This window comes from Podarcis liolepis (assembly GCF_965112155.1).
Source record: "Podarcis liolepis genome assembly, chromosome: 3".
Classification (NCBI taxonomy): Eukaryota; Metazoa; Chordata; class Lepidosauria; order Squamata; family Lacertidae; genus Podarcis; species Podarcis liolepis.
Genome location: NC_139557.1, coordinates 125,334,025 through 125,355,779, shown reverse-complemented (window position 1 = coordinate 125,355,779; position 21,755 = coordinate 125,334,025). Strand labels below are relative to the sequence as shown.

At 47.3% G+C, this 21,755-nt stretch overlaps 2 protein-coding genes across 3 annotated transcripts in view; both read right to left on the bottom strand.

The window, feature by feature from the left end:
* The window catches only part of LOC310702553 (uncharacterized protein), an 86,403-nt gene extending 79,243 nt beyond the window's left edge, over window positions 1-7,160 (bottom strand). The window contains exons 1-3 of one of the 2 annotated variants that reach the window (XM_083494291.1): window positions 7,143-7,160; window positions 3,531-4,035; window positions 3,253-3,334 (exon numbers count right to left, since the gene is read on the bottom strand). In XM_083494291.1, coding sequence (XP_083350417.1) covers window positions 3,253-3,334; window positions 3,531-3,956 — 508 coding nt within the window. In that variant the 5' untranslated portion in view covers window positions 3,957-4,035; window positions 7,143-7,160. Of the gene's footprint in view, window positions 1-3,252; window positions 3,335-3,530; window positions 4,036-7,142 lie in introns of those variants that run through there. The other variant, XM_083494296.1, reaches the window with a different exon arrangement.
* LOC310702585 (uncharacterized protein) overlaps window positions 1-21,755 on the bottom strand; it is a 109,279-nt gene that overhangs the window by 7,035 nt on the left and 80,489 nt on the right. The window contains exon 5 of the mRNA XM_083494383.1: window positions 1,692-1,818. Within this exon, the coding sequence (XP_083350509.1) occupies window positions 1,692-1,818 (127 nt within the window). The remainder of the gene's footprint in view (window positions 1-1,691; window positions 1,819-21,755) is intronic.

The following is a 21,755-nucleotide window of genomic DNA, read 5'->3' as shown; positions in this document are numbered from 1 at the left end:
GGTAACATTCTAGTACACCAGTCACGGAAAATTGCTGATGTGTTAAGCAAACTAAACCTGATGGATGCTAACCCTGTAGACACACCGATGACAACAGGTTATCAGGTAGATGACACTGAAGAAGCATTTTCTGACACTACACTGTACAGAAGTGTGCTAGGCAAGCTAAACTTCATTGCCAGATGTTCAAGACCAGACATTGCTGTTAGCTGTAATTTGCTAAGCAGACAAGTCAACAATCCTAGTGTCAAGGATTGGAAAGCTCTGAAACGCATAGCGCGGTATTTGAAAGGCACTATGCATTACAGACTGAGATTTAACAATCAGAAGTCTGGTGGTCTTGAGATATTTGCAGATGCAAGTTTTGGAAGTGACACTACAGACAGGAAAAGTACGCCTGGAGTTTGCTACATGTACAATCAGGGTCTGTTTGATTGGTCATGCAAGAAGCAAACAACAGTTAGCTTAAGTACTTGTGAAGCTGAACTGAATGCACTGTCTTATTCACTTAAGGATTGTGAATGGTTAGTACAATTGTGCAAATATATGAAAATTCCTGTCAAATGTCCAATCCAGGTTTACCAGGACAACAAAGCATGTTTGGCTTTGCTGAAGTCTGAAGGTTGTAAGCAAAGCACGAAGCACTTGCAATTAAAGTTGCAGCATGCTAGGGAATGTATTCAGAAGGGACTCGTAACGGTGTCCTATATGCCAGGTAATGAAATTCCTGCTGATGTATTGTCCAAGATTGTATCAAGGGATCAACACTGTATCTATGTGCAGAAGTTGGGTTTGTACTGATATTGTACGAACACGCTGCCCAGTGATGTTCACAGAAAGGGGGAGGATGTTGGTTTCTGCTTTCCTTCACTGTGCAGCGAAAGGGCTTGTCACGAGACAGGTGTTTACATTCCACAGTCTGTACTGTTGGAGTTTCTCACGGGAAAGGGAGACTGGATGTGACGTACACTGGTTTCCTGTTTTTCACTGTTCTTTGCAGTTTCACTGAGTGATTCTCTCCGAGCTGTCGAGGAGAGAGGATGCATTTTCTGCTCCGGCAGAGGCAAGATGTCTTTCTGTAATATACCAGCTTTGAACTATAAATAAAGCAATATAGAGTATGCAGCACGTACTCCTCATCCTTCCGCTGGGCACGGGACTCTGCTTTAAACCAACATGTTTGTGATCGATGAAGAACGGAAGGGACTTAGATCTGAGGTCTTACTACAGGGTTCACTGCCTTTGTTGACTCTCCTTGACACACAGATTGATGGGAACCTGAGATTCAAACAGCCTGGCATCTTCCGGCAAGGATCTTGTTTGGCCTAATCATGGAATCTCCTCCATCTGCAAGGCCAGTTGTCTCTTTGGTCAACCAGAAAGTGACCAAAGCAAAAACAGAAAACCTCACAGAAGCTGCTACTTCTTCTGCCAACACATGGAAGGTTACATTCAAGAAGCTCTGGGCAGCTCAGACCAGCCTGGTCATGGTTTAAAAAGGCATATGTGGGGCAAGAATATTTGTAGACAGAACAGTAGATTCAAGGTGAGCTGTGGGGAAGGAGAATCCCAGATGCTGTCAAGCGCCATCAAAATATTGCAGGATTCTCACAGGTGGAGGTAGGGGTCTGTGGGTTTGGGTGTGTGGGTGTATTTCAAAACATATATTATAGTCCAGCAGGAATCCTTACTGAGAGAATCCACAGTCGCACGATTGTCCTCCATGACGTCCTTATGCAGAGCTCTCTGGTCAGGATCCAGCAACGCCCACTCCTCCTCTGTGAAATACACAGCGACATCTTCAAAGCACAGAGGACCCTGAAGGAAAAGGAAAAAGGTCCTCTTCTGAGACAGCATAAAGATTATCCACTATACATTGCTCAGTTGTTTTCTGCCCATTCCTTGTTGTGTTCTTTCATGGGGTTATTTAGCTGCACGTTTTAGGTCTGGATGCCTATTTTAGCATTTCAATTGAATTATTTTACTGTGCATTCTAATGATGGGTATTAATCCTTGTGTGAATGGGTGGAACTCCGCATGCTGTTCTTCAAATCATTCTGTCTGTGGAAGTATTCCTGTCTGCCAGACAGAACGATCCCTTCTCTACTCCCGCTGTGCGATGCTTGGGGGGCGATGGGACCCTCCCTCTGCCCTACAGCCAACTTCAAGGGGCTCATGGGGGCACAAAGAGGGGGAGAAGGGGGATTCCCCTTCTTCAGCTGATGGGGCTGCTGAGGTGAATCCCGGCCACTGTTTGTTATGGCTTCTCAACTTCTTGGAAGCTTCTCAACTGCTTAGAAGCCTGATTAGTTCAATATAGAAATATAACTGCAGCTACTGATAAATCATAAAAATAGTGACATTCCGAAGCCCAGTTAAGGAGAGATGGCTGTTCATTCCTGTCAGCACATAAACCTTCCTGAATGGCATTGTCCATCTTTGTTCAGGACAGAGGCTTTGACAGAAGCCCAGAGGAGGAGAAATTCTTTCCGGCCCACAGGCTCCCTGGCTGCCCCACTCCTCTGACTCTTTCCCCACAAAGCTCTTTCCCCATACCAGATCTGTTTCCACAGCTACTGCTTCTCCTCCGTTCTCATGAAAAGATGGATGAGGAGGTCTGGGGGGCATCCGTCTGTCACCTGCGAGAGACAAAAGTCAAAGGGAAGCCATCAGCTCCTGCGTCTCTCAGAGGTTCAGCATAAAAAAATTCCTTCCAGTAGCACCTTAGAGACCAACTAAGTTTGTTATGGGTATGAGCTTTCGTGTGCGGGGGGCATCCTTTGGTCACCTGCAAGAGACGAGAGACAAAAGTCAAAGGGAAGCCATCAGGTCCTGCGTCTCTCACTTCTTCAGACACACTGAAACAGAAGTCTCTTTCAGAAACCTGTTTCAGTGTATCTGAAGAAGTGTGCATGCACATGAAAGCTCATACCAATAACAAACTTAATTAGTCTATGAGGTGCTACTAGAATGAATTTTTTTATATTGTTTCAACCACGGCAGACCAAGACGGCTACCTACCTGTAACTAGAGGTTCAGCACTTAGAGATAAGTGCCATAGATGTGCCATGGAAAAGGTCTTGCTTGTGGAGTGCATTTTGACATTGTACCCATTTCAATTTTGTGTTCTTCAAAATACATCTGCCCTCCTTTGGGCTCTTGGCCCCAAGTGCCTCCCCCCCAAAGATGAACAGAACCCAAAGATTAGTTTCAAGATGCACAGAATGAGAAGAAAGACGAGTTCCTCCTTACCCAGTGGCCTCCCTCTGGCGTCCAACGGAGTCTTTTCTGCCTCACAGGAATCCAGGCCCATTTCTGCAAAGAGATCCTTTTCCTGAAAGAGTGACAAGGATTTAAAACAGAGAATGGGGAGAAGGATTAGAAAAGGAATGATTGGAGCAAACACTTTAGGGGATCAGATCTCATCCCTTGCTTCTCCAAAGAGGACGAGCCGTTAGGAGAGCATCTTGGAAGGCTCCCTTGTCTTGCTTGGAGCCCCTTGGGAGTTTCCAGAGGAAAGTCTCTCTCACCTGCTGCTCTGCCTGCTTTCTCTCCTCTGCCTGACTCAGGAGGAAACCTTCGGCCAGGGCTACAGCCTGGGAACTGGTCTCTGCTCCACAGTCCCTCACCCAGCTCTCCATCTCCAGCGGAAGGACAGCCAGGAACTGCTCCAAGATCACCAGGTCCAGCATCTGAGCTTTCGTATGACTTTCTGGCTTCAGCCACCGACAGTTGAGGTGGTGGAGTCGGCCGCAAGCCTCTCGGGGTCCTTTGGCCTCCTGAGAGCAGAACTGTGTCAACTGCTGGCTCTGCACCTCTGAGCAGAGGGTGTCCTCCTCACCCAGGATCTTCTGCACTGAGTTTTCCCATAATTCCCCACTGCTCCCAGTTTGGAGGGCAGGGCCTCCTCCTGCTTCAGGGCCAGCTGAGTCTTGCTCATCCATCTGGGCTCTCATGAAGCCTCCAAGAGATCCGAAGGAATCCTTTCGTCTTCTTCCAAGTTCCGATGGTCCGATCTAGAGGTGCTAGCAAATTCTACAAAGCAAACATATTGGTCTGTTATCAGACTGATACATGGTCAGGAGAAGAGAAATGTTTCCTGAGCAAGCGTGGCTGAGTCTTGCTAGGAACCAGGGCTGGACTGCACCACTGCCCTGACTCTGAACCTTCATTAACAGGAAAAAAGGAAGAAGAAAGAGAAGGAAGCGTCTAGCCCTGGTCTAAGGAAAGCGACCATGCAGAATTGCCTCACTGACAATTTCATGACCCAGAAGGTGGAAGAAACAAGAAGGGGATCATCTGTCTTGGATCTAGTCCTCAACCACAGATGGGAACTGATCAACCAAGTGGAACTACTGGGAAACTTGGGAGGAAGTGATCATGTCCTCCCCTGAGACAGAGGGAAACGCAAGCTGAGTGTAGTCAGGAATTCACTTTAAGGTGGGCAATTAAAAGAAACTTAAGGAGATACTGGGCGAGATCCTATGTTCTGCAATACTGAAATAAATGGGAGCTTCTTCAAGGTGAAATATTGAAGGCCCAAATGTGGGCAGTGCCAACAGGAAAGAAAAGTGAGAGGCATCTAAGGAAAACAGTGTGGCTGCATAAGGAAAGTGATGCCCAGCCTAGTAATCAAAGAATAAATGATGCAAGGAGCTGCAGTCCAGCAGTCCAGGAAAAGAGGGAGGAACTGGACACCTGGCTTCTTCAAGTGAATTCAGATCTCCAGGACCTGCTGAGATGCATCCAAGGTAGTGAAGGAGCTTGTGGATGTAAGCTCAGAGCCTTCATCTAGAGCTCTGAAGATTCTTGGAGAACAGGAGAGGCTCCTGCAGACTGGAGGGGGGCAAATGTTGTCCCCCATCTTCAAAAACAGGAAAAACTACTGACCGGTGAGCTTGAGATTGATACCAGGCAACCAGGGAAGGTCCTAGAACAGATCATTAAACCGTCAGTCTGTGAGGACTGAGAAAAGGATGCTGTGATTACTAAGACCCAGCAGGGGTTTCTCGAAAACACGTCATGCCAGACCCATCTGGCGGCTCCCAGATGATTGGCTGGGCTCCCTTTATTAATGGCATTTCTACCCCTCCTCACTGAGTCCCCACAACAATGGGGCTCCGTTCAAGGTGCTGACATGAGGGGTTCACTTGGACCCCAATCTCTGAGGAGCCTCTGGAGCAGAGCCCACCGCTAAGCACCAACTCATATGTCGCAGACTCATTATCGTGGCCCCACCAAATTTCTACCCTTTGCCACAGGCTGTCGGGGGGGGGGGTTTCTGAGGGAAGACCTAGTGATTTGCAGTCTGAGGCTGAAAGAAAGTTGGGTCAGGAGAGGCATTCTTTCAGGTAGAATAAACGGAAATATGTCACAGGCCTAAACACAGTAGTACAGGCACAGCGTCTCTCCAAATCGGTTCTTCCACTTGAGGGAGATGTTGGGGGGGGGCAAAGAGGGGGCCAAATGCTTCCCGGCGTTGCTGCTCCTTTCCCTAGTAATGAAGGGGAACAGTTAGGGTTACTCCAAAAAGCCCTAAAACTGTCTGTGAATCCCCCCCCCCCCAGCCAGGCCTCAAGAGCCTCGCCTCTAGCATTTTAAAAAACTGCATTTTCCTCTAAGACAAAACGCCTTAGCTAAGCATTCCGCTTGCTGGAACTGAAAAAGATGGCAACCAGGGAGAGAACAGAGTCCCTTGTCTGAAACCCTTTCACCCCCTTTCTGGGAAAAGTCCAAAAATGGTCCCAAGACAGGAGCTTTCTGTTCATGCTCAGAGGAACTCATGGGCAGGACTCTGGAAGGAGGAGGAGGAAAGGGGAGGGAACTGGAAGGGGATATAAAAACTATGTGCAATGGCTGTGAACTTTGGGCTTGTTTTGTGACTTGCTCCTCTGCCCACCCGGGTTGGCAGAATAAAAACTCTTTCCCTTGGTGTCCTTTGGCTCCTTTTCGTCCCGGCTCGGGTGCAACATTTTCCTACCCATGGTTTAAAAGGCCTAGAAAGGCTACAGTAATGGCAAGCATTTCCGTGAAAAGCTTTGGGCGCCGCCTCATTCTTTGCCTCCAGAGAAGGGAGCTATTCGTCCTTGACCCGACTCTCTCAGGTCTTTCCCAATAAGATCACCGACCTCGGGGTCCCCTTCTCCTTCGGGATCCCCTTCTCCCCTCCTGACGGGAAGAAGGAGACCCCGGTCAGACCATAGCTGTCAACCTCCCCTTTTTTGGAGGGAAATTCCCTTATTCCAGCGCCGCTTCCCGCTGCGATCCCGGATTGTTAGATCTCCCGTCGACTGTCCCTGGGACAGGGGAGGCTGCGGATCCCTTCTTTTCGAGGCTGCGGATCCCTTCATTTCGAGGCTGCGGATCCCTTCTTTTCGAGGCTGCGGATCCCTTCTTTTCGAGGCTGCGGATCCCTTCTTTTCGAGGCTGCGGATCCCTTCTTTTCGAGGCTGCGGATCCCCCCTTCTTTTCCAATCTGAAAGTGGGCAGCTCTGGTTCAGAGGCTCTTCCCCCGGCTTCTCCTCTCCTGCCCCAGACTCAGCCCCCCATGGGACGCCCGTCCGTCCATCCGCCTGCCTGCCTGCCTGCCTGCCTTCCCCACAGGCTCCACCAGCTCTTTCTCTGGCCAGAGACCAGCTTCTCCTCCTCCGAGAGGCTCCATCCAGAGCCACTTCTCCCTCCGTCCAGGCCTGGGTCCCAATCCCTCTTTCTGCCTCTCTCTCTCTCTCCCAAGGAGCCCTGTCTCACTTGAAGGCCCTCTTTGGGGAAGCTTCGCTTTTCAGGCTCGACGCTTTATTATGGCTTTATATGAGCTGGAAGCTGCCCAGAGTGGCTGGGGGAGCCCAGCCAGACAAGAGGGGGAGAAATGACCAAATAATAGCCATAATAATCCCTGACTCAAAACTCCCTCAGAAACGGCGCCTTTTCTTTTCCCGCCCAAAGTGCTGGCTCCGCCCCTTTGACTGGCTGGGCAGCCAATCAGAGAGAGAGAGGCTCCGGCCCCCTGGTGGCCTTTCGGGGGAACTGCACCCCCACTCCGGCCTGGCTGGGCTGTCAATCACCGGCTCCTCCCGCCTTCCCCCAGAGGAGGAAAATGACTCTCGAGGAGGCTGCATCTCCGCCCAGCCAGAGGCGCTCCTGACCTGGCGCTTGGGGGGCCTTGGGAACTGCTCTCACTCCCTTCTGGCCTCTTTCCCCTTTGTTCCTGGCTTGGTTTGAACCCATTCACACGAACCAAGAGCCCCCATCCTGACCCCGGGCTGCGGAGATCTCGGCCCATCTTGTGCACGTCTGAATGGGGGGCGAAAGGCAGCTGAGGCGTCGCCTGCATCCGGAGGAGCTCTGCGCGAGAGGCGAGGGAAGTTTTGTGGATTTCTGAAACTATGTTCTGGAAGGCGCCCAGAGTGGCTGGGGAAAGCCGGCCAGGGGGGCGGGGGGTGAAGAAGGAAATTATTACGATTATTATTAATTACAGTGGTACCTCGGGTTTTATAATAATAATAATAATAATATCTTTATTGTCATTGCCCCCTCTCGGGGACAACGAAATTACTTGGGTTAAGAGCTTAATTCGTTCCGGAGGTCCGTTCTGAACCTGAACCTGTTCTGAACCTGAAGCACGATTTCTGTTCTCCTCCTGAAGCCGAGTTCTGAACCCGAGGTACAGCTGGTCTCCTTTGGGGGGGGGGCCGGAGGGGGAGCAGGTCCCACTGTCTTCTTGGGAGCCGCTCTGAGCCCGGCTTGGGCTCCCTCCCGTCCTGCCGAGGGCCAAGCAGGGCTGCCTCCCCTCGGCCTCCTTCCCCCTGAATGGGGGTCCCTCCTTGACCCAGCCCCGCCCGGCATCCCGGGACCCCGAGACGAGAGAGGAGACTCACCGGAGGAGACAAGAGGGGGCCGGGGAGGGGATACGGAAGACCCGCCTCCGTCACTTCCTGTCCTCTCTAGGAAAGGGGCGCAGCTGCTCTTAACCCTTGCCTGGCCTGGCGAGAAGGAGAAAGAGGAGCCCCCTCCCCCCCCCCCGGGATGGGCAGGGCAGAAGAAAGGGCGGGGGGGGCCTGGAGGGGGTGCAGTGTCCGGCCTCGGGGGCCAGGGCTCCAGTCAGGAGGGCCAGAGCGGACAAGGGAGCAGCAGCCTCCCCTGTCCCGGGGACAGGCTAGGGGAGGTCTAGCAATCCGGCACCAAGGCGCCCCAAGCAGGGGCATTGTGCCAAAGGGGACCCATCCGGCCCAGGACCCTGCGCCCCCAAGCAGGAGGAGAGCATCTTCCTCCCTGCCTTGTGCTCTGCCACTCTAAGGTAGACTGGCTCTGTCCATGGAGGCTCCATGCAAGAAGAGCTCTGAGGAAGCTGCATCGTGCCAAGGGGGACCCATCCGGCCCAGGATCCTGCGCCCACAGTGGCACCCAGGAGGAGAGCGCCTTTTGCCCGCTAAGGTAGACTGGCTCTGGCCCTGGAGGCTCCATGCAGGACTCCTCAGAAACCAGGAAGAGCCCCGAGGCAGGTGCCTCGCGCTAAAGGGGACCCATCCGGCCCAGGATCCTGCGCCCACAGTGGCACCCAGGCGCCCCAAGCAGGAGGAGAGCGCCTTTTGCCCTCTAAGATAGACTGGCTCTGTCCATGGAGGCTCCATGCAGGACTCCTCGGAAACCAGGAAGATCTCTGAGGCAGGTGCATTGCGCCAAGGGGGACACATCCGGCCCAGGATCCTGTGCCCAGAATGGCACCCAGGAGGAGAGCGCCTTTTGCCACTCTAAGGTAGACTGGCTCTGGCCCTGGAGGCTCCATGCAGGACTCCTCAGAAACCAGGAAGAGCCCTGGGGCAGGTGCCTCGCGCCAAAGGGGACCCATCCGGCCCGGGATCCTGCCATAGCTGTCAACTTTCTGATTTGAAAAGAAGGGATCCGCAGCCTCCCCTGTCCCAGGGACAGTCTATGGGAGATCTAACAATCCGAGATAGTAGTGGGAAGTGGCGCTGGAATAGGGGAATTTCCTGCAAAAAAGGGAAGGTTGACAACTATGGACAGGTTGTGGGGTGCAGCGGGTTCTGTGGTCTATAAGCCACTGAGACTTGGGCTGCCCAGCGGAAGGTCTGTGGTTCCAGTCCCCATGACTGAGCTCCCCTTGCTCTGTCCCAGCTCCTGCCAACCTAGCAGTTCGAAAGCACACCAGCGCAAGAAGAGAAATAGGTACCACTGTGGTGTTTCTGTGCGCTCTGGCCAGAAGCGGTTCAGTCCTGCTGCCCATATGACCCGAAAACCTGTCTGCGGACCAACATGGGCTCCCTCAGCCCAAAGCGAGATGAGCTCTGCGCCCCAGTCGCCTTTGATGGGACTTGACCGTCCAGCGGTCCTTCCTCACCCAACAGAGGAAGGGAAGGTCCACGTGTTGGACTGAGCAGGAAAAGGGGGGCTGCCTTGGCCTCCCCTTCCCCTTCAGAGCAAGCGCCTCTGGGGCGCAAGAGGGGGGTGCTGGGTCTGCTACTGCCACTCTCGCTGCCCCCCTGCAACTTCAGCAGGAGCTGTTTATCCAGAGGGGGAAAGAATCCTGGGAGGAGACATTCTACTTATTTGCAGTGGTACCTCAGGTTAAGAACTTAATTCGTTCTGGAGGTCCGTTCTTAACCTGAAACTGTTCTTAACCTGAGGTACCACTTTAGCTAATGGGGCCTCCTGCTGCTGCCGCGCCACCAGAACACGATTTCTGTTCTCATCCTGAAGCAAAGTTCTTAACCCAAGGTACTATTTCTGGGTTAGCGGAGTCTGTAACCTGAAGCGTATGTAACCCGAGCTACCACTGAATTAAATTTACATACCGCCCTATGCCTGCAGGCTTTCAGGGCAATTCACAGAATAAAACCAGAATATAAAACCACAGAATAATCAAAATAAAAACAATAACCACCCAATAAACCCTCCCCCCAAACACATTTTAAAAGGCCATAGGATGTCAGACAAATCAACCAAAGGCCTGGTTAAAAAGGAACATTTTTGCCCGGTGCCTAAAGGTGTATATCGAAGGCGCTTGGGGGAACCTCCCTGGGGAGAGCATTCTTCACATGGGGAGCCACTGCAGAGAAGGCCCCGTTCCTGTGCTGCCACCCTCCGGACCTCTCAAGGAGGAGGGACACGAAGAGGGGCCTCAGAAGATGATCTCAGGGTCCGGGTAGGTTCATAGGGAGAGAGGCGGTCCTTGAGGAATTGCGGTCCTGAGCTATTTAAGGCTTTATAGGTCAAACCAGCACACTGAATTGGCACCCAGTGCAGTCGGACCAGGATTGTTATAATATGTTCAAGCCGTCTTGCTCCGGTGAGCAACCTGGCTGCTGAATTCTGCACCAGCTGAAGTTTCCGAACCGTCTTCAGAGGCAGCCCTACGTAGAACGCATTGCAGTAATCTAACCTTGAGGTTGCCAGAGCATAAACAGCAGTAGTTAGGTGATCCCTGTCCAGACTGGGGTGTAGTTGGGCCACCAGCCGAAGCTGATGGAAGGCACTCTGGGCCACGGAGGCCACCTGAGCCTGGAGCGACAGGAAAGGATCCAGGAAGACCCCCAAGCTATGAAGTGTAACCCCATCAAGAGCAGGCGATCTCCCTAGAATGGTATACTAAAAATGATGAAGTTAAAGCAGTGATGGGCAAGAGACTTTGGTTGGGATAATGCCAGGGAGATAACGTCCATCTGAGCCCCCAAGCCGGCTGCCGGACGATCCATCGACCTCCCGTAGTCACGCAGTATCAGCAATTAGCGGCACGAAGCCTTAGAAACAGATTGCCACATTCCTAGGCTGGTGCACACTCTTTCAGCAGAATCCACACAGCAAAAGATGCATAGCAGGAGAGCATATTTACAGTTTATTCAACATTGGTCAGAACAAAGAAAAGACATGACCGTCTGCTTCAGCGTTCAAGCACAGACAGAGAAAACGAAAGCAATAGCAAACATAAACATCCTGTGACAGGAAATACGCAGACTCTGTGACTCACAGCTTGCTCCCTTTTAAGGTGGAATGGAAATATCCTAACATCCTCCCCCTTTCCGTGTAACCTGTAGTACCTGTGGTTCAACCCAATTGCAACCTTTGTACGTAAACCTTAAGTTCTCTGTTAACAACCTTAGACAACAGATCAGCAGGAATTTCATTTCCTGGCATGTAGGACACCTGAATGAGTCCTTTCTGAATACACTCTCTTGCACGATGTAGCTTAATCTGCAAGTACTTGGTCCTTTGCTTGCAACCCTCCAAGTTCAGCAAAGTCAAACAGGATCTATTGTCTTGATACACTTGTATAGGACATTTCACAGAAACCCCGATGTCCTTAAACAGTTGCATCAACCATTCACAATCCATGAGTGAAAATGACAGAGCATTGAGTTCTGCTTCACAGGAACTTAGGCTCACTGTCGTCTGCTTCTTGCACAACAAGTCAAACAGGCAGTGGTTGTACATGTAGCATACTCCAGAAGTGCTCGTACCATCCGTGGTGTCACTTCCAAAACCTGCATCTGCAGATTTCAAGACCTCCAGTCTTCTGACTGGTGAACCTCAGCCTGTAGTGCATAGTCCCTTTCAAATAGCGGGCTATGCGCTTCAGAGCTTTTCAATCCTGAACAGTAGGATTGTTAGCATGTCTGCTAATCAGGTTAGTGCTTACAGCAATGTCAGGTCTTGAGCATCTAGCAATGAAATTCAACTTGCCTAGAATGCATCTGTACAGCGTTGCGTCAGAAAACACTTCAGCAGTACTGTATACCTGGTAACCTGTCACCATCGGTGTGTCTGCTGGGTTTGCATCAACCAAATTCAACCTGGTTAATACATCAGCAGTTTTCTGTGTTTGGTGTACCAGAAAATTACCTGCTTGGTCCCTCTCCACCTGCAGAGAAAGATAGTTGGATACCTCACCAAGATCCTTCATGTCAAAGTGCTCCTTCAGTTGAGCTAGGGTGCTTTGGTAAAAAGCCTGATTCTTCTAAAACATCAGAAGATCATCAACAAAACATAAACAATACAGTTTGTTTTGCCCCTCCTCCTTGACAAACACACACGGATCAGCTTTGCCCTGGTGAAAACCTAGAGAAAGCAATGTCTCAGTGAGCTTTGTGTTCCAACACCTGGCACTCTGCTTGAGACCATATAAGGATTTCCGCAGTTTACAGACCATTCCCTTCTGTATCTGCATCCCATCAGGTGGAAGCATAAACAGCTCCTCGTTCAAAATCCCGTACAAAAAAGCTGTATTAATGTCATGATGGGAAACATGCAGTTTCTCCTCCGCAGCGATCTTGAGCATCAGCCGAATGCTCTCATATTTGACGGTGGGTGAGTAGGTCTCGTGGTAATCCTGTCCTGGTACCTGTGAAAAACCTCTGGCAACCAATCTGGCTTTGTGTCTGACAACCTTGTCAGAAGACCCATTTGCTGCCAACCAGTCTCATTCCTGGGACTACCGGTACCAGTTCCCAAGTTTGGTTCCTGTTCAAGGAATCAACTTCAGCCTTCATGGCATTAAGCCAAGGCTCAGCATCTTTTGAGGTTAACTCCTGAACCTCTTTGAAGCTTGAAGGTTCCCACACCTTCTCTGAGCTACTAAGAACAGCAGTTGCCGTCTTAGCAAACTCATCAGCAAATCTCTTTGGAGGTCTGCCTTTGGTCGCCCTTTCATACCTATGTACTAGACGCAAGTCTTCTGGACTCATCTCCTCTTTCTTAGGAGAAAAGTGACCAATGGTGAGCAGTGGTTCTTCCAGTCCATTGTCAGACGCATCAGATGGTCTGACTGAGGCCTTTGCGCTCTTGTAGTCTGCTGTGTCATCACTGTCACTGACACCAGCAGCAGCGCCGCCCACTGAACTGGAATCCGAACTCTGATCATCATCATCATCCTCAGTTTCCTCAGCTTTCTCAGCATGATCTGCTTTCTTCACATCACCTTCATCCTCCTCTGGGTAACTCTGGAAAATTCCCACATTTCCCCCCCACTTAGGATTATACTCAACACTCCTTGTGAACTTTATGGATTTAGAGTCAGTCATCCATACCCTGTATGCACCTTTTTCGTACCCCATGAACAAACCATGTGCCCCACGCTTCCCAAGCTTGTTGCTCTGTGGGGTGTGTACCCACATGTCAGAACCAAAGATTCTCATGTGCTTGACGTTCGGTTTCTTACCAAACATCTTCTCGTACGGAGTACAACCAATAGGTATGACAGTCTGCGATTAACGGTATAAACTACCGTTGACAGTGCTTCCCCCCAAAACTTCTCAGGGAGGTTGGCATCATGCAACAAGGTTTTCATTCCTTGCAGCAACGTTTGATTTGCTCGCTCCGCAAGCCCATTCATCCATGGCGATCTAGGCGTTGTCAAGTCATGCTGGATTCCCTTCTCAGTCAGGAAAGCTTCAAACTGCTGAGAAATGAACTCCCCGCCTCGATCAGTAAACAGACAGCCAATACGTTTACTGTGAGCATTCTCCAGCCAAGCACAGAATGCTTTGAACCTAGGAAACGCTTGCAATTTTTGCTCGAGCATAAATACATGAATGTACCTGGAAAAAGAATCAATTAGAACCATGAAGTACCTTGCTCCTCCCAAAGAGGGCGCAAGAGGACCAACCAGGTCTGCATGAACTAGCTGGTAGGGTTTGGAAGCCTCCCTGCTAGACTCCTTGCCTTTTGGAGCAACCTTCACCTTGTTCTCTGCACAAGATACACATTTCATGTGAAATTTGATTTATTAATAGCAGTCTGTTGCAGTCTTACTCTCCTGTAAGTGCCGTGAATCTGGGCCCGAAACCCGTTGTTGGGATACTGCCAGGGAGATAACGTCCATCTGAGCCCCCAAGCCGGCTGCCGGACGATCCATCGACCTCCCGTAGTCACACAGTCACGCAGTATCAGCAATTAGGGAAGCTTTTAATGTTTGATGTATCACAGTAATTTAATATTCTTTTGGAAGCCGCCCAGAGTGGCTGGGGAAACCCAGCCAGATGGGCGGGGTATACATAATAAATTAAAATCAAATTTCACATGATTAATACGCAGACTCTGTGACTCACAGCCTGCTCCCTTTTAAGGTGGAACGGAAATATCCTAACAATAATATACAATTTTTATCATGGGAAAAGTTATGGAATGAGGATATGAAGTTTACGGCTTGCGGTTCTGTTGAAAGAAACCTATATGAAAATGATGTACTGTTGGTACCTAACACTGAGTAAAATTGCACAAATGTATAGAACCAGCTCAAATTTGTGCTGGAAATGTAAAAGGAAAGAAGGTACCTTTTATCATATGTGGTGGTCCTGTGGAGTGGTAAAAGCGTTCTGGGAAATGATATATACTGAATTAAAGAAAGCGTTTAAGAAAACTTTTGTCATCATCAACATCATCAAGGAGTGTGGTGGAGTCTCCTTCTTTGGAGGTCTTTAAGCAGAGGCTTGACAACCATATGTCAGGAGTGCTCTGCTGGTGTTTCCTGCTTGGCAGGGGGTTGGACTCAATGGCCCTTGTGGTCTATTCCAACTCTAGGATTCTAGGATTCTATGATCATCAATTTTAATTTGTATACTGCCTTTCTATCTTACAATACTCAAGGCGGTTTACAAGCTGAAGAAACAGAAAATGTACATCTTCTAAGAATCTAATGCAATACAAAGCATAACTTTAAAATAGGCAGCCTACATCAAAATAGCAACATTCAACCATTACTTAGAATAGTATAACATAATAATAACATATAAAAGTTAAACAGAAATCCACTCAACAGATACAATAATATCTAAAGTATAACACTGGGCAACAATTTTTTACTTTTTGAATGTTGTCTAGTTTTCTACAACTGATTTAGGGTATTTTTGCACTGCTGAATCAGGAAATGGCATCCGTTTCTCTCCATCAGGTCAGGTTTTTGTGCTACATTGATTTGAAAAAAAATCAGATCTTGTGACAAAACCGATTACATTTTTGTGGCATTATCAGCTGATTTTTGTCAACACATATCATCCTAAATATGTTTTTAAGAGAAAAAAATGTTTTTTCCAACAACATATATTGATTACCTGATAGAAACATCGATTACTGTAAACTGAATGGTGGGCATTGATAAAGCTAAGTACACGTAAATTGCATGTTGCTTCACCATTTTTCAAACTTGAGGGCTTGAACTTCCGTTTCTTGGAACTCCTGGAATGCTCAGCGGCAGGGAGGTCTCTCTTCAGAGTCCAACAGTAGTCAGCCATCATGACTGCGTCCCAGCGACCCTGATACCTGGTCTCCATCTCTTTCATGTCCTAGAATCATAGAATCATAGAGTTGGAAGAGACCACAAGGGCCATTGAGTCCAACCCCCTGCCAAGCAGGAAACACCATCAGAGCACTCCTGACATATGGTTGTCAAGCCTCTGCTTAAAGACCTCCAAAGTAGGAGACTCCACCACACTCCTTGGCAGCAAATTCCACTGTCAAACAGCTCTTACTGTCAGGAAGTTCTGCCTAATGTTTAGGTGGAATCTTCTTTCTTGTAGTTTGGATCCATTGCTCCATGTCCGCTTCTCCGGAGCAGCAGAAAACAACCTTTCTCCCTCCTCTATGTGACATCCTTTTATATATTTGAACATGGCTATCATATCACCCCTTAACCTCCTCTTCTCCAGGCTAAACATGCCCAGCTCCCTTAGCCGTTCCTCATAAGGCATCGTTTCCAGGCCTTTGACCATTTTGGTTGCCCTCCTCTGGACACGTTCCAGTTTGTCAGTGTCCTTCTTGAATTGTGGTGCCCAGAACTGGACACAGTACTCCAGGTGTGGTCTGACCAGAGCAGAATACAGTGGCACTATTACTTCCCTTGATCTAGATGCTATACTCCTATTGATGCAGCCCAGAATTGCATTGGCTTTTTTAGCTGCCGCGTCACACTGTTGGCTCATGTCAAGTTTGTGGTCAACCAAGACTCCTAGATCCTTTTCTTTTTTTATATATATAAAATTTTTATTGGTTTTACAGATTTTTTAAACACAAACAAACACATAAAAAACCAACAAACACGTATAATTTCATAACATTTTTTCATAAACTTCTTTTCCGGGACTCCCCCATACCCCCCCTTTCTGCATCCCAATGTCCAAAGTATTTTTTAGCAACTTCTAAATAAACCTTTCCAACCTCTGTCATCTTGGTTATCTCTATAATCTGACCTTATATCGCTGTATCCCTTTGTTCCTGAAAACCACAACACTCTAACATTCATCAAGTTTATAATAGTCCTTAAGATAACTTTTGAATTTTCTCCATTCTTCTTCCACCGTCTCTTTTCCTTGGTCACGGATTCTGCCTGTCATCTCGGCCAGCGTCATGTAGTCCATCACTTTCATCTGCCATTCTTCCAGAGTGGGTAGATCTTGTGTCTTCCAATACTTTGCGATGAGTATTCTTGCTGCTGTTGTGGCATACATAAAGAAAGTTCTATCCTTCTTTGACACCAATTGGCCGACAATGCCCAAGAGAAAGGCCTCTGGTTTTTTATAGAAAGTACTTTTAAGTACCTTTTTCATTTCATTATAGATCAATTCCCAGAAAGCCTTAATCTTTGGACATGTCCACCAAAGGTGATAGAAGGTACCTTCAGTCTCCTTACATTTCCAACATTTGTTATCGGGCAAGTGATAAATTTTTGCCAGCTTGACTGGGGTCATGTACCACCTGTAAACCATTTTCATAATGTTTTCCTTTAAGGCATTACATGCCGTAAATTTAATACCGGTGTTCCATAACCATTCCCAGTCAGCTGACACAATGTTATGACCCACGTCCTGTGCCCATTTGATCATAGCCGATTTGACTGTTTCGTCCTGTGTATTCCATTTCAGCAACAAATTATACATTCTTGATAAATTCTTAGTATTGGGTTCTAACAATTCAGTCTCTAGTTTTGATTTTTCCACCTGGAAACCAATTTTCCTGTCTTGTTTAAAAAATTCCATTATTTGATGGTATTGAAACCAATTTTGTACTTTATGTTTCAATTTCTCATGACTTTGTAATTTCAACTTATCTCCATCCTGTTCTAAAATTTCCCAATACTTCGGCCATCCGACCTCCATATTGAGTTTCTTCACTGCTTTGGCCTCCACTGGTGACACCCATCTAGGGGTTTTGTTTTCCAACAGATCTTTATATCTTATCCAAACATTAAACAGTGCTTTTCTAACAATGTGATTTTTAAAGGCACTATTGACTTTGTCATACCATAAGTATGCATGCCAACCGAAAGCATTGTTAAAACCTTCCAGGTCCAAAATGTCTGTGTTCTCGAGGAGCATCCATTCTTTCAGCCAGCAAAAAGCTGCTGCCTCATAGTACAATTTTAAGTCCGGCAGGGCAAAACCCCCTCTTTCTTTAGCGTCTGTCAATATTTTAAATTTAATTCTGGGCTTTTTGCCCTGCCAGACAAATTTCGAAATATCTTTCTGCCACCTCTTGAAACATTCCATCTTGTCGAGAATCTGCAAGGTCTGAAACAAAAATAACATTCTAGGCAATACATTCATTTTAATCACAGCAATTCGGCCTAACATTGACAATTTCAAATTTGACCATATTTCTAGATCTTTTTTAATTTCTGACCAACATTTTTCATAATTGTCCTTATACAAATTCACATTTTTAGATGTCAAATAAACCCCTAGGTATTTCACCTTCTTGACCACCGTCAACCCTGTCTCCTCTTGGAATTTCTCCTTTTCCAAATCTGTTAAATTTTTTCCTAAAACTTTAGTTTTTTGTTTATTCAACATAAATCCAGCTACCTGGCCAAACTGTTGTATTATTTCTAATACCTTTTTCGTGCTAGTGTTTGGCTCTTGCAAAGTCAATACTAAGTCATCTGCGAATGCTCTTAACTTGTAATGTTTAGCTCCGACCTGTACACCTTTAACCTGCTGGTCATTTCTAATCATGTTCAGCAAAACCTCCAGAACAGAAATAAAAAGCAATGGGGAAATTGGGCACCCCTGTCGTGTTCCCTTTTCTATCTTAAGTTCCTCAGTTAGTACGTTATTTACAATCAACTTCGCTTTTTGTTCTGAGTATATTGCACCCAAACCATTCTCAAAACCTTGGCCTACCCCCATCCCATGAAGATTCTTTATCATAAAACTCCAAGAAATATTGTCAAAGGCTTTCTCCGCGTCCACAAAAATCAATACTGCTTTAGTATTTATATTCACCTCTAGCTTTTCCAAAATGTCTATTATATTCCTTACATTATCTGATAGGTGTCTTTTTGGGAGAAAGCCTGCTTGGTCCTTATGAATCTTCTCCATCAACACTCTTTTAAGTCTTTTTGCCAAAATGTCTGCAAAAATTTTGTAATCCACATTAAGTAGTGATATTGGGCGGTAGTTCTTAAGTTGAGTCTTTTCAGTCTCTGTCTTTGGTATGAGAGAAATATACGCTTCTTTCCACGATTCAGGTGCCTTTTTTCCCTCTAAAATTTCATTACAGACTTCTTTTAACGGTTGGATCAACCATTCCTTCAAAGACTTGTAGTATCTAGAAGTCAGTCCATCTGGTCCTGGAGATTTGCCCAGTTGCATTTTCTGAATGGCAGCCTCTATCTCTTGTTCTGATATTCTCTGATTCAGATCCAGCTTACTCTGATGAGAGATTTTTTGTAATCCATATTTGTCAAGGAATTTGTCTATATCTTCTTCATTTTGCGGTCCTTGAGTATAGAGCTTTTTAAAATAACTTAAGAAGCAATTTCTGATTTCATTAGGTTTAGATATGTTCATTCCATCCAGTTCTAGACTTGTAACTGTATTTAGTTTCTGCCTTTTCTTCAATTGCCATGCCAGGAGTTTGCCACACTTATCTGCCGATTCAAATGTCTTTTGTTTCATTTGCTTTATCTTCCACTCAATCTGTTGGTTCATCAATTCCATATATTGTACTTGATATAACTTAATCTCTCTTAGTATTTCCTCTCCTAGATCCTTTTCACATGTACTGCTCTCAAGCCAGGTGTCACCCATCTTGTATTTGTGCCTCTCATTTTTTTTGCCCAAGTGCAATACTTTACATTTCTCCCTGTTAAAATTCATCTTGTTTATTTTTGCCCAGTTCTCTAATCTGTCAAGGTCGTTTTGAAGTGTGATCCTGTCCTCTGGGGTGTTAGCCACCCCTCCCAGTTTGGTGTCATCTGCAAATTTGATCAGGATGCCCTTGAGTCCATCATCCAAGTCGTTGATAAAGATGTTGAATAAGACCGGGCCCAAGACAGAACCCTGTGGCACCCCACTAGTCACTCTTCTCCAGGATGAAGAGGAACCATTGATGAGCACCCTTTGGGTTCGGTCAGTCAGCCAGTTACAAATCCACTGAGTGGTAGCATAGTCAAGACCACATTTTACCAGCTTCTTTACAAGAATATCATGGGGCACCTTGTCAAATGCCTTGCTGAAATCAAGGTAGGCTACATCCACTGCGTTCCCTTCATCTACCAGGCTTGTAATTCTGTCAAAAAACGAGATCAGGTTAGTCTGACATGACTTATTTTTCAGAAATCCATGCTGACTATTGGTGATCACAGCATTCCTTTCTAGGTGCTCACAGACTGTTTGCTTAATGATCTGCTCCAGAATCTTCCCTGCTATTGATGTCAGACTGACTGGGCGGTAATTATTTGGGTCCTCTCTTTTCCCCTTTTTGAAAATAGGGACAACATTTGCCCTCCTCCAGTCTGCCGGGACTTCACCTGTTCTCCAGGAATTCTCAAAGATGACTGCCAGTGGTTCTGAGATCACATCTGCCAGTTCTTTTAATACTCTTGGATGCAGTTCATCTGGCCCTGGAGACTTGAATACATCTAAACTAGCCAAATATTCTTGTACTATCTCCTTAGTTATTCTGGGCTGTGTTTCCTTTGCTGAATCATTTGCTCCAAATTCTTCAGGTCGGGCATTGTTTTCTTTATCGGAGAAGACTGAGGCAAAGAAGGCATTGAGGAGTTCAGCCCTTTCTGTGTCCCCTGTTTGCGTTTCACCATCTTCTCCTCTGAGTGACCCCACTGTTTCTTTGTTCTTCCTTTTGCTACGAACATACCCATAAAAGCCTTTTTTTGTTGCTTTTAACCTCTCTAGCAAGCCTGAGTTCATTCTGTGCTTTAGCTTTTCTGATTTTGTGTCTACACGTGCTGGCTATTTGTTTGAATTCCTCTTTGGTGGTTTCCCCCCTTTTCCATTTTTTGTACACATCCTTTTTTAATCTTAATTCAGTTAAAAGTTCTTTAGATAGCCACCCTGGCTTCTTTAGGCACCTTCCATGTTTCCGTCTCATTGGTATTGCCTGACGTTGTGCTTTTAGTATCTCCCTCTTAACAAACTCCCAGCCATCATGAACTCCCTTTCCTTTTAGTATTGTTGTCCATGGGATCTCACCCAGCAGTTCCCTAAGTTTTATGAAGTCGGCTTTCTTAAAGTCAAGAAATTGAGTCCTAGTATGCTTGGCTGCTCCTTTCCGCTGTATAGTAAACTTCAGAAGAGCATGATCACTCGCGCCTAATGATCCTTCCACTTCTACCCCACTAACCAGGTCATCAACATTGGTTAGGACCAGATCTAAAATGGCTGTTCCTCTTGTTGCTTCTCCCACTTTCTGGACAATGAAGTTGTCTGCAAGGCCAGTGAGGAATCTGTTTGACCTTATGCTCTTGGCTGAGTTTGACGTCCAACAAATATCCGGGTAATTGAAGTCCCCCATTACTACTATCTCCCTTCCTTTTGCATGCTTGGCCATCTGTTCCAGGAAGGCATCATCTATGTCCTCCGTTTGGCTTGGGGATCTATAGTAAACTCCCACAATGAGGTCTCTGTTATTCTTCTCTCCCTTAATTTTGACCCAAATGCTCTCACTTTGGCTTTGAGGATCTAAATCTTGGATCTCTTCACAGGTATACACATCCCTGACATATAACGCCACTCCTCCTCCTTTCTTGTCTGGTCTGTTTCTCTGAAATAGATTGTATCCCCCCATTATTACATTCCAAACGTGGGACTTATCCCACCAGGTTTCAGTGATGCCTATTGTCAGGGAACTGCCATCGGAGGGACAGGTGGTGGAGGGGCTCAGGGAGGAAGGAAGAGACTCAACAGCTGAAGCAGGAACCAGCAGGGGGAGGAGTGGATCTCTGAGGGAATGCGAGCAGGAGGGAGGGCTCAGAGACGCTTCCAGCGAGAACAGTGGGGAGGTATCTGAAGCTCCCATAGGGAGACCCACACCTCGCCGGAAACTGTCACGCCGTGAGTCCAGAAGGCGGGTTTCCGTTAAGGAGCTCTTATGTTGGAGACGATTCCGAAAACAACCACTGTCGGAATCTACAAGTGACTAGGGCAGACATGTTTGTGGAGCTCTGTCACACACAGAGGTTTGTGAAGTGGCACAAACTCTGAGGGAGCACGATTTTACGCACAAGCAGCTAATCATCCCATCACAGCATTCCGACAGTCTTTGTAAGCTGTTTGTGCAGGAGCAGGCATCATGAGCGACCCAGCCGGAACCGAAGGAGCAGGGGTTGGAGCTGGTCCAAGCTTGGAAGAAAGGTACCGAGCGTTGGAAATCCAACTTGCGCTGCAGACGGCGAGGCTTGAGGAGAGAAGGGCTCAGGATGCAGACAAGAAGGGGAGAGCCACCCAGTTCCCCAGAAAGGTACCAGGATTGGTGCAGAAGTTTGGGGGGGACCCCAAGGACTACCATGCCTT